Source organism: Gallinula chloropus (genome assembly GCF_964237585.1).
Source record: "Gallinula chloropus genome assembly, chromosome: 12".
Lineage (NCBI taxonomy): Eukaryota > Metazoa > Chordata > Aves > Gruiformes > Rallidae > Gallinula > Gallinula chloropus.
The window spans coordinates 5,713,536-5,730,077 of NC_140097.1; the positions used below are offsets into that span (position 1 = coordinate 5,713,536).

Here is a 16,542-nt window from a genome sequence, read left to right on the forward strand (position 1 = left end):
CCGAGCCCGAGGCCGCCGGCTCCGCCGCCGCCGCCGGGGAGCGGGCTCGGGCTCGGAGGGCGGGTCGCTCCCCGTCCGCCTCAGTGCCTGTCCCGGTGCCGCCGCCTCCTGCGGGACCGGGCAGCGCGGAGGATGAGCTGGTTCAACGCCTCGCAGCTCTCCAGCTTCGCCAAGCAGGCGCTGTCGCAGGCCCAGAAGTCTATCGACCGTGTGCTGGACATCCAGGCCGAGGAGAGCCCCTGGCCCGACGCCGTCATCCCCGACTACGGTGACGGTAAGTTTAGGCGGCGGTGGGCAGCGCTTGCTGTGCCCCCAACCCCTCAGTGAGGCAGGCTGAGCCGCCTCGCCTCCCGGCCCCCCCCACGGCCCTGGCGGCGGGGTGGGCCGGGGCCGCACCTTCCCCCTCACCCTCTTCCTCCTCTGCCCCCCTCCTGTCTCCCCCGCGATCTGGGGCCGGGGGTTACACTTGTGGGGGTTCAACCGCCCCTCCCGGGCCAAAGCCCGGCCCGCGGCGCCTGTGGTCCCTCCCCCCTCGCAGGGAGCCAACGCCGACGAACAGCTGAGGAAGCCTCAGCATCACTCGCCGTACCCTGTTGTGTCACCAGTGTCGTGCTCTTACGTGCGGTAGCGCTGCGCTTCACATCCGTGTCTTGCGGAGTTGTTTGTTTGCTTTCCGAGGGACTAATGGGTGATAAAATCCGTTCAGTTACTAAAAAGGTGGAAGCTCTGTGCTTTGAGGCATGCATCCTCTCCCTCTGTGACAGGACGAGCAGAAACCCAAAGTCAGGTCTGCATAAACCAGGAGAAGTTTCCACTGTGGCCTTAAGGTCGCGGTCGTGAACAGCTGCTGAAAGGAATGTGTTGGTGGAAAAGCTGTCACGGCTGGGCTATGAGGAAGCGTCCTGTGGTGTGCTAATGTGGGACTGGAATGAATGATTGGCCCTAAATTATTGTTTTGAAACTAAAGAGCAAAAAGGAGTCTTTTTTACCTGTAAATAATAAATACCTTAAAGATAAGAACATGTAAAGAAAAGGATGGAAAGCTTAAGTCATCCCCAATCAGTGCCCTTGCTGTGCCTGCATCTAGAACTGGTTGTGTTTGTAGGAGGAGGATATTGCCAGGTGTACCCAGAGCACAGTTAGGTTTCTGAAAATCGAGAGCTGTAACAACTGAAAGTGTTTTCTAGGTTATTTCCCTGCCTAGCAAAGTGCAAGGGCTGTTTTGCATATCTTCCTCCCCTTTGTAGGAGCAAGGACTCAGCAGTTGCTTAATCTAGCCTGGTCTTAAATTACAGGAATTGTTTGTAGAAGGTGTCTTGTGCTTAGTTTCTTAAAACTTTAACCTTGTTCAAACTGCTTTTAAACTTAACTTGTATCATTTATAGTTCTGTAATTCGTAAGGAAAGCAGCAGAGACCAGCCTACACCTGTTTTTCAGGGAAAACAAATGCGTTTTTAAAAGAAGTCATAATACTTTTGGAATGTTACAGTTCGTTCCAGGGCTTGGGGAAGCTATTAAATTGTGGACAAGGTAATAGGAAATCAGATGTTTGTAGTATTTTTGGCAGTGAGAACAGCAATTATCTCAGTTTCAGGTCTTCAGGCCAGTAGGTATCAACAGCTTCTAAAAGTGGTAGTCTACTTTAAACGTGATAATTCAATGGGTTTTAATAGGTATTGTTGTATAAAGTAAACTTGGTTTCAGGTAGTCTGAAATAAGTTATGTTATCCAGATGATGTTTGCAAGTACAAAATAAAATTTGATACTTTTTTAAAATTTCCTTGCTTGGGATGCTGCTGAAATTTGATGCTGAAATTCTTACTGTCTTTGCTGTTGAGAAGTCCTGGGAAACCTGCAAGAAATAGAATAATGGGAGGTATTGACTTTGGTTTAGGGCAACTTCTGAAATAATCAGTTCAGTGTTGCTCCAGAGGAGAAGCAAGCTGTCAGCTGGGCTGCTGCCAATGTGTGTTGTCAGCTTCCTGGTGTTGCTTGGTGTGTGTGGATGAAATGTGAAGCCTCTCAAAAAGTGAAAGTGCAAGAAACCTTACAGTGTAAATTCTATAAATATTTAAAGCTTCCTCCCCCCTGTCTTCTGTAATGGTGTGTGAAGTGTTTGTGTACTACTGGAAGATAACTTTTAAGACCCAGTAATTGTTTCCTCCTTTTGCAATCTGCATAATTCTTTATTTTTAATCTACAGTTTTTCAGGTTATAGCCTCCTCTTGCCATAAGAAGCAGGAGGCCACATTCTCTTCCACTTATGCCCTTTGCAAAGGAAACTATTGCTTTTTGTGCCCAAATAGGCTTCAGACATGTCCTTAGAGCTTTCAGAGTGCTGTGTGGGCTTCTTCCCCCTTCCCAGGCACGTTATTGCTGGTGTAATTTGTGCAATGGTTTCTTTCTGCCTTTGCTGAAGTTACTGTTTAACAGGGAGGGAGCAGGTTGGTTCCATTCAGGAACTCCGACTTTCTAGAGGTGTCTGTGTCCACCTTAAGTCTTAAAATTACTTTGTGTGTCTCAGAAGCTTCTTTTGCTTTGTCTAAAACATGGTTCAAGGCTTTGTTAGGAAGTAGCAATGAAATCGATGCAGTTTATGAACATGTATAATACTCATTTTAAGTTGTATGACATTGAAAACATTTCATCTGAGCTGTTGCATCTAAGACGACAAAGTCTGAAAAGTATTAAACTTTAAATTTTCTTGACCTCTCTTGTCTTTTTTTTACTGTTTTAGGAACAAATTCTCTCATAAGTGGAGGATGGGATACATCTTCCTGGGGCTTAAGTTCAAATACAGAACCACAGAATCAGCCGATATCACCAACAGCAATCACTAAGCCAGTGAGGAGGACGGTTGTAGATGAATCTGAGAACTTCTTCAGTGCCTTTCTCTCTCCAACAGATGTTCAGAGTATACAGAAAAATTCAGTGGTGTCCAAACCTCCATCCAAATCACAGCGACCCAAAGAGGAGGTGAAAAGCACTTTAAAGGAGTCTCAGCACCCTGGTCAGCTGGAAGTACCGGTGACAACAGAGGCAGAAGTGAAAGACTCCTCTGTGGCTGGCCTTGGGGACTTGAAAAACCTTGATGTTCCTAAGGAGACGTTAGAAGAGAGCTCTGTGCTTGAATCTGATGCCAAGTGTGAAGAAAGCACGAACGAAGTTACTGACAAAAAGGTGTCTGGTCTAAATTTGGAAGTACCTGAAGATGCTGCTAATGAAAAATCCAGCGTAGGAGGGGATGGAGCTGGGGGCGCAGCGGATGGCGCTGCGCAGCCTCTTAGTGCTGGCACAAAAGACATGGGCTTGGAAACCAAGGAGCGAAAGACTGAGGACAGGCAAAGCAACACCCCTTCACCTCCAGTTAGCACTTTTTCCTCGGGGACATCCACAACTAGTGATATTGAAGTTCTGGACCATGAAAGTGTAATAAGTGAGAGCTCAGTAAGTTCAAGACAAGAAGCTACAGATTCCAAATCCAGCCTTCATCTAATGCAGACATCGTTTCAGCTTTTATCTACTTCTGCCTGTGCAGATTATAACCGTTTAGATGACTTCCAAAAAATGACTGAGAGCTGCTGCTCCTCTGATGCTTTTGAAAGAATTGATTCATTTAGTGTACAGTCTTTAGATAGCAGAAGTGTCAGTGAAATAAATTCAGATGATGAGTTATCAGGTCGGGCTTCTGCTTCAGCATCTGTCGCTGTCAGTCCTTCTGCACCAAAGACAGAAACAGTTGATGCCCTGAAAAATACATCTGAAAACTTGAATGACACTCCTGTTTTACATGCTGAGGAAGCTGAGATGGAAGAGAGTGGGAGAAGTGCAACTCCTGTTAATTCTGAGCAGCCAGATGTTTTGGTAACTACTGTGCAAACTGTTGAAGAACAGATTGTGAAAGAGGAGACTGAGCCACAGCAAGATGCTGTTGAAAACTTGTTAGAAGAGGACACTGAAAAGCAAGAGCTTAAAAAGGTAACTGTAAAATGTTTTTTTTTGCAAACTCACCTTTTTAATTGAAATTGAACAGTTGAAATTCCTGTTGTTGTCGTATATAGGTATTAGCTTCACCTCATTTGAATGAATGAATTGATGCTGAACTACCTTACCTTGTAGAAAACTGTCTTTCATCTTCCACAGTGGAAGAATACTGGTGAAATTTCTGGACATTTAGTTTGGGGTTTCACCTAATCCATCTAATTATCATTATGAATTGTGAGTAGTGCTAGCAAACAGAAATCCTTGATAAGTCAAATGTATCATCTTAATTCTTCAGTGGTGGTTTGGGTTTGTTTTTTTTCTTTGGAGAGTGGGGGGGTTTCTTGAGGTGTTTTGACTTGAATTATGGAACTACAAGTCTTTAGTATTTCAGCAATAATCAAGGTAATATTTTGCAAGCATTTTTTCTCCAGACTAACAAATTGCCAAAATTTGAGTACATTGCAGGAGCATTATGCACATTCTTTGAGGACAGCAATAGATAGTGTAAATAAATCCCTTTTACTAGATAGATTAATGTTTGTTTTTAGCAGCAGTAATATTTTGTTTTTAAAAGAATGTACACTAGGCTTTTTAATCAAGAAGATAAGCATATTTATAAATAGTGAATAGACTGAAAGGAATTTTGTATGGCAGCTTTAGCTAGATGGGATGACTAGAAACATGACACAGTAGGCTCCTCAAGTGTAGAGGGCTAAGCTGGAGCTTTGAAGCACTATGTCTTGCCTGGTTCTGCCAGTATACTGTATGCACTTTTTCCCATTTCTTTGGTCACTTTCCTGTTACTGTATTCTTGTTTTTAATTTCTCAGCTCCTTTGACATGTCTCTTGCTCTGTTTCTTTGCATTTTGCTCTGTTCATAGTCTGTGTGCCTAATATGTGGCATAAATGGGCCCTACTCCTGCCCTTGTCCTCTCAGCACATCGGCAGCACTGATGCTGTTTCTGGTAGTAGTAAGGGGAAAGAAATTGCTTCATAAAACCCCAGTGCAATGTGTGTTTTAAGGAAAGAATTTGTGTGTGTGTAAAGTGTGTGGAATGTCAATGTAAATTCCTTAGGGAACTCCGAAGCTGTGGGCTGTTATCCCTAAGTTTTCCTACCTTACATGGTTATACATTGTGGGAAATACTGATAACACAGCTAATTTTGTCTTTCATTTGGCCATTTTGAGCTACACTTAGAGAATCTGTTTCATTTATTTGTGTTTGTACAGTTGCATGTATGCTTGTGTAATTTCTCTCTATTTAGCTTTACAAAATTTGCTATTAATAAGTGATTTTGGTGATGTAAGCTAAGAGCTCTTGACCCTGCTTGAAAGTTTTCTTCCCTCATCTGATGCTGTTTTGCTGCTTTGTACTAACATTTCACAGCAGAGACCTTCTGATGTGAATTATTCTGTAAAGGGTGGTATAAAGAGCACTGGGAGTCTTAATGGTTAGTGTTAGATATATATGTATATGCACACAAAAAGTTTTGTAGGTTATCAGCTCCATTTAAAAACTTCATTTGCAATTAAATGTAACTGATGATTTTGTTGAGGAGCTCAGAGTTGAGCCACATGTGCTTACTTAGTTTCTACAGTTGTAGAAGACAGGTGACTTGTGTTTAGATATTGCTTAATTCTAAATTTATGTGGTGGAAACATGGTAATTTTCACTGACTTTTAATTCCTAGAAACATTGTCGAGTTCAGCTTCAAATAGTGTTGGGAGGGATTGGAGGATGGGGGAGAAGGGGACGCCTGCCCTTTTTGTGTTTTAATTGTCCCATTCATCTGATCTTTATCTGTAAAAACATCATCCAGATGATTGATTCATTAACTGAGAAACTGGAGAAGAGGGAAATACAGCTACTAAGTACTAGCAAAGAAAAGGCACGCCTGGAAGAAGCTTATGATAACCTGAAAGAGTAAGTATGAAAACACACACAGAACTGGGTGTAACTTTAACTTTACTGTGATAGGATCAGTAGACAATATCATAAACCAAATGGCTCTATAACTAGAGCAAAGGTTGCAAGGGATGTGCAGTGTTTGGAAAAGGTGGAAATAACAATTACATGTTTGTGAGGATATTTTTTTAAAGACATGTTATTTGTTGGGTCCAGAATCTCTTTTGGAAAGAGGCTAGTGTAAGACTTTTTGATAAGCAAGCAGTGGGAATGACAGATCTGTAGAGCCAGACTGAGTTTATTAATAAAGATCTTTGATTTAAGACTGGATTCAGCTTTTAAGGGACACTGACTCTTCCAATGCAGATGGATGAACCTGAGTTACGAAGTAATTTGCTGACTAAAATGTAGGCAGTGAAAGTGTGGTGGAAGGGCTGGTTTAGGGAAAAAACTGAATTCATTATTTAATTCAGTTAAAATTAATGGCGGGGGGGGGAGAGGGATAAAAGTTGGATTTGCCAGTTTACTGATCAAATATCAAGTTCAAAATTTGCAGATAATATGTGAAGGTGTTACTTAATGACTAAATTGATCTTAATTAAAAAATACATTTAATCATTTGCCCTGTATATGTTACAGAATGTACTTAATCAGAACTTGATTAAGGGGCAAAATTTTTAAGGTAAATCAAGCATTTCATTGTTTATTATTAAAGATCTTTGATTAGTACTTGTAATATGGAAGTGTGTTTAAGACAACCTGATGCCAACTGCTTGGAGTGTCACGTAACTGCAACTGTTCTGAAATGTTAATTTTAAATGCAGTGAAATGTTTAGAATGAAAGAAGAGAGCAGTAGCCTTTCATCTCTTAAAGAGGAGTTTGCTCAGCGAATTGCAGATGCTGAAAAGAAGCTCCAGCTAGCCTGCAAAGAGAGGGATGCAGCTAAAAAGGTAATTTTGCTTTTCAGTGAGATTAATGTTCATTATTTTAGAACACAAATAAATTTCTTGATTGTTAAAAATTAGGCTAGGAAATAGCATGAGAGTGACAGGTGCTATCTCATGGTATTAGTAGCTAGCATAAGCTGATTGTAGCCTCCCAGGCTGCTTGTTATTTCCTTGTGTTGACACATGTATTTTTGCATCCATGTTGTGAACCAAGTTAGGGAACTCATTTAAGTTAAAGTTAGTCTGGTTTGGGGAGGAAAAAAATAGGTTTAACGACTGTTCTCATTTACCTTGTACCATATATGTATTTGTATTGGTGTGAGGGAGAGGAATGGCTTGAGGATGTGGGCAAGAGGCCAAGAATGGGAATGGCTTCTTTAGAGGATTAACTGGTAGGAAAATTAAGGCCTGATGATGGATTGGTCTGGAATGAGCAAAGAAATTTGCAGCAACAAAGTTTACGGAGTTTAAATGTTCTATTTAACCTCCTATCACAGCATTACATTTCTGTAGCTTATTGCTGGGCTGCAAAAGGTAAACTCAAACATGTAAATTGGGGGGGGGGAAGACAAAAGACATCATAGTTGTTTCCTCACTGTCTGTGTCACTGTGTTAGCACAGTATTAAGCTGAAATAGAAAAATCACCTGATAACTGGTGTGTGAATATAACAGTTTGCTTTTACTGTATGACAAAAGTTTGTAGCAAGTAAAATGGAAGGAGGAGTTGGAACAAATTGTACAGAGAATTTATGGAGTCTCAATCCTTGGTGGTTTTTAAAACTTGATGGAATAAGGCTCTGAGCAAGCTGATTTGATCAGATAATCTCCAGAGTCCCCTTCCAACCTAAATTGTTTTCAAAGCAAAGCCTGTTGAGAGGAAGGGTTGAAATTAAAGGTGGTCAGTGTAACTTACAGTGTGATTTTTTTTCCCAAAATAGATTTTAATGAATAATTGTATTTTATCCTATTATTTAGGAAGTAAAGACTGTTAAAGAAGAATTGGCTACTAGACTTAATACCAATGAAACTGCTGAGTTACTGAAAGAGAAAGAAGAGCAAATCAAAGGATTAATGGAGGAAGGTCAGAATTATTTGTTTACAGTAAAAATTTGTAGAATCATTTGAAATATGCTGCCTTCACGTATGAATCTTCTTTATGTGGGGTAAATACATCATTTAAAGCACATTAGATGTTTGAACATTTGAACCATTTAGTTAATAGCAGAGAGCAGCAGGAGGGGTGAGTCACATACAGATGGCCAGAGGAGGACTTTCTGCAGTATACATGGAGAGGTGCTGAGGTAGGACCAGTGAGCAGCACAACATGCCGTGCTCTGCTCAGCAGAAATCTAACTAGGGTGTTGTTCAAGGCATTTCTACAGTGTCTCCCTTACTACTTTGTAATTTTGGAATTAAAACAAAAAAGTCCATCTTATTTTTTCATGGTATGATGAGCTCAATTGCTTTTCTTCCAAAGCCTTTCAGTGCCTATCCTATCTCACTGTAGCTTAGTATGTAGCAAGGTCATCTCATAATAAGGTAGATTTAAAACTTGAGAATTTGCACAAAATAAAGAGGGTAACATTTCCATACATATTTGATTATTATTTTCACAAGACTGAAGAGCAGGGGAAGTTGTGAACAGAGTTCATAGAATAACAGCAATGTGATCATCAGTTTTATGTTCGTTCTCTTTGCAGGAGAAAAGCTCTCCAAACAGCAGCTGCACAATTCCAACATTATTAAGAAATTAAGAGCCAAAGAGAAAGAGAGAGAGAATATTAATGCAAAACAGAACAAAAAGATTAAGGAATTGGAAGAGGAGTTGCAGCATTTAAAACAGGTGAGAGATTTGTGACGACTTCTTTTTTTAAAACTTTTTATATTAGCTGTGGAGTAGACTTTTGGAGAGGTCCTAAATAGACTGATTTTTTTATTATTATTATTTGTTGGGGGACTTCTCTATTTCATAGTATTGGAGCACTGAGATGTGATTTTGGTGTCTGCTCTCAGACACTTTGTGGGAATGTGTCTTTCCAGCTGCTTGTTTGTACTTGCAGTGCTCATTATCAACCAAATCCAGCACACTCAATTTAGCTGGAAAACCTACACCAGCAAGGGCAGGCTTGGATTTTGCTTTTGTTGTTGTGGGGTTTTTTCTTTTCTTTTCTTGGTTAGTGATTGAATCAAAACCTTACAAACAGCACACCCAGTACAAGCCAGTATGTGACACTGAGGAGCCCCATCTCTGGGGAAACAAAACCTTTCTCTTTTGTTGAAGTATTAGATTGGTTTAGTCCCTTTGTGTACCTTCATCCTGTATCGGTCACTACAGTTGCCATTGTCCTCAGATAGCATTGCCAACCTAGTCTGTGTACTGGGATTAGTCTTGTGCTTCTTGTTTGCACTCTTCACAGGTGCTTGATGGCAAGGAAGAGCTTGAGAAACAACACCGAGACAGCATTAAACAACTGAACGGTGTCGTAGAGCGACAAGAAAAGGATCTTGCTAAACTTCAGGCAGAAGTGGAAGACCTTGAAGAACGGAACAGAAGTGTTCAGGCAGCACTTGACAGTGCATACAAGTAAGCAGATATTCATGGGCCTGTCTTCAACCCTATGTTCAGCCTCTGTGTCTATTTCTTATATAGTCACACTTCACAAGCACTGTACAACAATATCATTTGCAAAGTCACTGTTGGTCTTGCATGAACTGTAAAAAGCCTTGGTGTTCTTATTCCCCCCTCCACAAGGGAACTTGCAGATCTTCATAAAGCTAATGCTACAAAGGACAGTGAGGCAGAAGAAGCAGCCCTAAGTCGGGAAATGAAGGCAAAGGAAGAGCTTGGGTTAGCTCTGGAGAAGGCTCAGGATGAGGCGCGACAGCAGCAAGAAGCTTTGGCAATTCAGGTGGGTCTGAAATGCTCTGAATAAAACTTTTTAATTCAAAAAATAAATGTACTCAGATGGTGTGTGCATCCAGTATAATGAATCAGATGCAGTATAAGGTTGAACTAATTTTTGTGTACTTAGCAAATGTCCAGTGGATTTATTTCCTGTGAACTTGTTCAGTCTGTAATGGTAGCTGTGCTAAGCTTAAAAAATATATTTTATAACATATTTTCAGCTTTACTTATCTGTTTAAAGAGACTTGTTCAGCTTTGTTTACTTTGCAGTGCTCTTACCATAATGCAAAGTTCAAGAAATTAAGTTGGACAACATTTTTAGTGATGGGTAAATAGGTGTAACTACTTGTACACATGCAAAACTTACACCGTTAGCTTGTAAAGAGACATACCATACACAAGGTATAGGACTGTAACAGTGAGTAGGTGGCACTGTAACTTTTGGCAAGAGATAAGAGATGGTGTCCTGTTTGTTTAGGTGGCAGATCTGAGGCTGGCACTGCAACGTGCAGAACAGCAGGCAGCAAGAAAAGAAGACTATTTACGCCAGGAAATCACTGAACTGCAACAGGTACTGGAGCAGATAGATTATGTGACCTTGAATCTGCAAGGAGGTCTTTTAAAAAGTGCAAAGGAAATGCTAACATGACATTAATAGCCTGAAAAATGAGGCTTTGCTTTCCTGGTTACCCTGCAGTACTTGGCCAGTGTAGAACAGCAATGAAAATATTAACAGAAAAAAATTTTAATTGCTTATTGAAAATAAAAATCTTAATTTTGATGCATTTTACATGTAATGCTAGCCTTTTAGAACAGGGTGCAACTGTTAAGTTTGTAGTAGTCCTTTAAAATTGCTAGCAAATGTGTTTAAACACTCTAGCTGCTTAAGAATACTTCTTGGGAAGATAAATATGTTGTTACCAAAGTGTTTCAAGTGACGTCCAGAAGGCTTGTGAAATGTAAATCTCTGGGCTGTTTTTGTCATCATGTATGGAAGCTTCTGTCTTGAAATTCCACACTACACTCCCAAGTCTGAAAATAAGAATTTTGGAATGTAATGAAATTGCTAAAGTTTTTATTTTGATCCATCATATGATTGTAAAACTTGATTTTATTCAATTTGTGATCTCAGAGGCTCCAAGAAGCAGAGAGCCGGAACCAAGAACTCAGTCAGAGTGTCACATCAGCTACACGGCCACTTCTCCGGCAGATAGAGAACCTGCAAGCCACACTGGGAGCACAAACCTCTGCCTGGGAAAAATTGGAAAAAAACCTTTCTGACAGACTTGGTAAGATGCTTTTAGCTTTTCCTGAACAGTGAGGCTCTTGATGAAGGTGTGAGATGGCTGAAGGTAAACGGAAAGGCCTTGATAAGTGCCTAAGGCATAGGTGGGGGATCAAGGAGAGATGATTTTCTGTAAGGAACTGGTATGTGGGATATTCTGCAAAGGTTCTTGGACAGGTGGTTCACTGATTCTCTTTAAAACATAGTGTAACATAAGATTATAAGATAAAGGTGTTAAAAGTGTACATGTTCTGATGTTATGTAAAGGAAGGGTAGACACTGAGACACTGGAAGTAGACCAGCACTTCCAGTTGTCCAGTCTGGTGCTTAGATTCTGTAATGCAGAGGTTTATTTTTACTTGCCTAACTGCATAGGTAGTGTGACATACATTTGTTGATAAAGTAGTATTCTGTTATTTTATATTAAAAAGGCATTAAATTCCCAAAGGTGAACTTAATGAGCTTAAATAATTGGCCCATGTTATAGGTGTTTGATCAAAAAACTTAAATTCAATGCTTTTCTTTACTTAATATTAGGTGAGTCTCAAACTCTTCTAGCAGCAGCTGCTGAGAGAGAACGAGCTGCCACAGAAGAACTTCTTTCTCATAAAATTCAGATGTCTTCTACTGAATCTCAAAACAGTCTTTTAAGGCAAGAAAATACACGCCTTCAGGCTCAGTTAGAAGTGGAGAGAAACAGATTGAAGAAAGTGGAAAATGAAAACAGTAGGTGTGTTGCATCTTTGGTTAACAGTGTCTCTTTAAAGGGCAGTGAAATAGAATAACCTATCTAAACCATCTGCAGCAGATCTCTGCAAGTTGGGAACCGTCACTCATTCCAGTGTTGATATGACTGCAAAATGATGGCAGCTGTTGATAAAGTTGTCCAGCTGTGAGGGATATTTTGGGTTGTGCTGAAGACTGATACATTTTCATGTTTTAAAGCCATGAAGTTGTGTTGTTTTAAAAGTATGTGAATCTAAAATAAATGCAAAATACTTAATTACTGACTTTACCTCTTTCTTCCCTCACTGTAGATATGAGGTTGAACTGGAAGGGCTCAAAGATGAGTATGCAAAAACCTTGGAAGATGCAAAGAAAGAAAAGGTACTGCCTACTTCAGCTCTAAGCTTGTCATTGTTGAAGTCTGAGCTAGCAGGAGTCTGACAACCCAACCTGTATTTATTTTTGTAGACGTTTCTAGCTACGCAGTTAGAAATGGAGAAGATGAAAGTTGAACAGGAAAGGAAGAAAGCAATTTTTGTGCAAGAAGCTGCAAAGGAGAAGGTACCAAAACCTGACTTGAATGTGGCTTTTTCTTTATCCTGACTGACTCTTATTTCCAGTGAAATAAGTGCTTGTGTGATACACACTGAAATGTCCAGAGTATTTAACCTGAGAAAAGAGAAAATGTGGATAAAGTTTTGTTTAATCTTCTGATTTTTTTTAATGATATTGAATTCTGTATTCTGAAGGCACTTGTTGTCTTTGCTTAGACTACTAGCATCGCTTCCACTGAATTCCAGTTCTGTGTTCCCATGACTGTGTGTAATGTACTGCATGCTTTCCAGCTGAAGTCATAAATCAGAACAGTTCTCAAGAGTCAGTACCTTTGTTACTGCTAATTAGTAGTTAATACTCAAGTAAAACTGTTTCTATTTTTGGCTTCTTAGTTCTAAAATCTAAGTACTCTATCCTTCAGAGGCTAGTGTACTTTCAGGTGCTGCCTGTAAAAAGAGGTCAGTCTGGAAGGTACGTCAGTGAGGTACTTACATGTGAGAAATCTCACAATTGAATTCACACAATTTATTTAGAAAATAAAGCAAAAAACAAACAAAAAAAGTGTTAATGTGCATTCTAGAAAGACACATCTGGGTTGATATCCTGTGATATCTTTGGGCATACAAAGCTGCCTCTCGATCTCCTTTGGCTGCTTGAAAGACGTTGGTGGAAGTGGGCAGTAGTGCTTTACAGAATCTGCCTTTCACCCTCTTGTGAACTTCTTCCTTTACCTGACTGGTGATGTCCTCTGGGGTTTTGTTTGTTGTTTGGTTTTTTTAAGGATCGGAAGCCCTTTACAGTTGAAACGGTTTCAAGTACTCCAACTATGTCACGCTCCAGTTCCATAAGTGGAGTTGACATGGCAGGTCTTCAGACATCTTTCCTCTCACAGGTATTGTGTATCACTTACATTGGGGTTTGGTTTTTTTTTTTGGACAGACTGCTTTTTTCTCTTCAAGAACTTTTTTAATGTAGAAAATGACTTTTCAAGAGTGTATTGGCCTTAGACAAGGTAATTCCTATGCAGAAATATCTAAAGTCTGCTTAGATGATGTCTGGTATTGTAAACCATCTGAGAAATACTGTGTAAAACTAAAACTTTTATTGTATAGTAGTATATTCATGTATTGGTACTGAGTTCACAAGTCTGATTCATGTAGAAGAATTGAATTACATTAGTAGGGGTCAAATTAATGGATGTAATTTTTACTAGCCATCCAGGTTTAGGGCACAACCCTGCTCCCTAGGCAGTGGCATTGACTGTTGTAGTTTGTGCAAAGTGCTGCTTTCTGTGTCCTGGATTCAGCTAGGATACAGTCAGTTCTCATTCTCATGGCTGGCACAGTGCTGTGTTTGGGAGTTAGGGTGGGAGCTGTGCTCATAACACACTGATGGGTTTAGTGGTAGCCAGGCAGTCAAGGACTTGTCAGCTTTTCATGCTGCCCTGCTAACATGAAGGAGGAAGGCATGCAGGAACCTGGGAGGGGACACAGCCAGGACAGGTGACCCGAACTGGGCAAAGGGATATTCCATACCATGATGTCATGCTCAGCATAAAGGGCGGCTGGTGGGGAAGGGGTGCATAGCTTCAGGATGGTTCTGAACTGCAGTCTGAGTTGTGTGGTTCAGTGAAAACTGCCTTTCTGTATCACTAGCTTTGTATATTGTTATATCTTCCTCCCTTTGCTGTCCCAGTATCTATCATTATCCCAACCCACAAGGTTTGCCTTTGTCTTTCCATCCCTCCTTTTTTCTGGGAATTGGGGAAGCAAGCAAGGCTAAACCACACCTATGGACAGGGTTATCGATGTCCAAGTTAAATGACAGTTGTATGGATGAGATGAGAACTTGCCATGAAGGAGCTATCTCCAAATTGTACCTTTTCACCTTAAGCTTTTTTAAAAAGACAAAACTTCAAGGGTTGAGATGCTTGTTTAGCATAATTTTAAATCTTAAATGAAATAATATATTGGGAGGGGGAAGATTCCAAAAGAGTGCACTTTTTGTTTAATTTTAAGCTTCTCTAACATTTTGCTTGTAGGATGATCCTCATGATCACTCATTTGGACCAATAGCTCCTAGTGGGAGCAATCTTTATGATGCTATAAGGATGGGAGCAGGATCAAGCATAATTGAAAACCTTCAGTCACAGCTAAAACTAAGAGAAGGAGAGATTTCCCATCTACAGGTACTGTAGCTAAACTGGTACAATGAAACACAGTGTTTATAAGTGTAAATACTAATGCAATGAATAGTATATTCAAATTTTACATTCAATATAACATAAAGGCAAGCTGTTTTATCTTCAGAGAGCCTGGTCCCTCTCCTCACAGTAGTGTGTGCTTGCTTTTCCCCTCTTACAACAATTCTATCTACCAGGATAGCCCCTGGAGGTATGAGGGAAGAGTAAAAGAAGGATTTGTTGCTTCCTTTCTTGTCTTGTTCAGTTTCTGGATAGGTCCTTGCCTTGTTAAAAAAACCCCAAACCAACCATTGATCGGATTTAAGAAGAAAGTGGGAGTGTCCAGGGTGTGCTTGTTTCATAGTCTGGCTTAAGAAAAAGTCTTAATTGTCATACAAAAATACTTCAATAGCATATTTTAGAAATACAGGAAATCCTTCCCTGCTCCTAATTGTTAAAAGTGTTTACCTTAGCTGGAAATTGGAAACCTTGAGAAAACTCGATCGATAATGGCAGAAGAACTGGTTAAATTAACAAATCAAAATGATGAACTTGAAGAAAAAGTGAAGGAAATACCAAAATTACGTGCACAGTTAAAGGTAAGAGCATTTCTGTTGTAATCTGAAAATGTGTACTCCACGACACTTCAAAATGCAGTTAGAAAGACACACTGTGCATAAAATCACGTGCTCACCCAGGGAGAGACCTTCTTCCTTTTCATTTAAGACACTTGGCTGGAGGTAGGCTTTTTTGAGGAGGTGCTCTGATAAATAGTGTGGACTTAGAAGAGTTTGCAGATATTGACTGAGTGTGCAGTAGTGATACAAGTAATAGGAGAAGTACTCTGATCTTCTGAATGTTTGAGGTCTTAAATGGAAATACTAGAAATCATTTTGGAAATTATAGTTGTTCAAATGCAGAATGTTAAATTTCCTAATGAAACATTTCACAAACTGTGGCTATTGCTTTAGTAAAACTTAGTGTAGTTTGCTAACTGTCTTCTAATACTTTTAGCAGTTAAACTTCAAGGTGCCTCAGTACATCCTCTGAAGTCAGCACTAATTCTTTCCAGTCAAGGATCTTTGTCTTTGGAATATCTTCCTTTTATATCTAGAGGATAAGCCTAGCCATATTCAGAGAGCCAAAGCAGAAAGTATTTTTGAAGAGTTTACTATGTGCTTCATTGTAAAGTAGTTATACTTTGATATGATAACGCTATTTTATAATTTAATTATTACCTATTTTCCCTGACAGTGTAAAATCCTACTCCTAGCAGCAGCTTTTTTTTTAAAGTTGAAGAAAGGTCAAATAACAAACTACGTGTCCTTGCAGGATTTGGATCAAAGATACAATACAATTCTTCAGATGTATGGAGAGAAAGCAGAGGAAGCTGAAGAGCTCCGCCTGGATCTCGAAGATGTGAAAAACATGTACAAGACTCAGATTGATGAACTTTTGAAACAAAGACAAAATTAATTCCTGCTGAAACTCTTTAACACTATACCATAACAGATTGTAAAGATAATTGTTTATGTAAATGCAGAATTTAAATGTAAAAAATAACTGTATTATAGAAAGTGTGACTATATAATAGAGTTCATATGTTGACAAAAATCAATGCTTTGTGTCTTGTACTGTCTGCAGTTAAATTATTTGTGCAATATATAATTTTTTTCTCAGTCATCCATTTATTTACATTTTTGCTAAACAGTGGACCATTTTACTTCTGAACAGTAGCAGAAATTATGATTGTGACCTTGTGAGACCAGCACTGGAAGGCATGAGTTTTACTATGGCAGTCCTGAATTCAGAAAGTCTGTATATTTGTGAAAATGACATTAGTCTTTTTTAAGTGTTCTTAATGTGAGTTCTTCTAAAAATCTCACCAGTAAATTTTTAATAACAAAGAAGCAGCAGCTGCTTATCTAAAGCATAATTGGTATTTTTATGATAGGAAAATCTCCTATTTGTACTTGCAACATTTGGACATGTTAGGGTAATTCTCTCTTCATAAATCAGATTAGTCTGACTGTTTACACTAAGTCCTCT

The 16,542-nt window shown here is 39.7% G+C and overlaps 1 protein-coding gene across 1 annotated transcript; it reads left to right on the forward strand.

Annotated features, from left to right (window-relative positions):
- Nucleotides 1-63: 63 nt before the first annotated feature.
- TMF1 (TATA element modulatory factor 1) lies at nt 64-16,227 on the forward strand. Its single transcript, XM_084269488.1, has 17 exons — nt 64-274; nt 2,738-3,978; nt 5,806-5,909; nt 6,716-6,842; nt 7,816-7,921; nt 8,541-8,683; nt 9,258-9,424; nt 9,593-9,749; nt 10,224-10,316; nt 10,878-11,034; nt 11,568-11,760; nt 12,068-12,137; nt 12,225-12,317; nt 13,093-13,203; nt 14,353-14,499; nt 14,967-15,092; nt 15,826-16,227. Exons 1-17 carry the CDS (start codon nt 133-135, stop codon nt 15,967-15,969), a joined length of 3,321 nt encoding a protein of 1,106 aa, XP_084125614.1. The 5' UTR covers nt 64-132; the 3' UTR covers nt 15,970-16,227.
- Nucleotides 16,228-16,542: the final 315 nt, after the last annotated feature.

Bases quoted from the DNA above. Each gene is read 5' to 3' on its own strand.
- TMF1 (XM_084269488.1), top strand. From the start codon at position 133: ATGAGCTGGTTCAACGCCTCGCAGCTCTCCAGCTTCGCCAAGCAGGCG. The intron at 8,684-9,257 runs GTGAGAGATTTG...CACTCTTCACAG, and splicing joins AGTTGCAGCATTTAAAACAG to GTGCTTGATGGCAAGGAAGA. The intron at 12,318-13,092 runs GTACCAAAACCT...GGTTTTTTTAAG, and splicing joins AAGAAGCTGCAAAGGAGAAG to GATCGGAAGCCCTTTACAGT.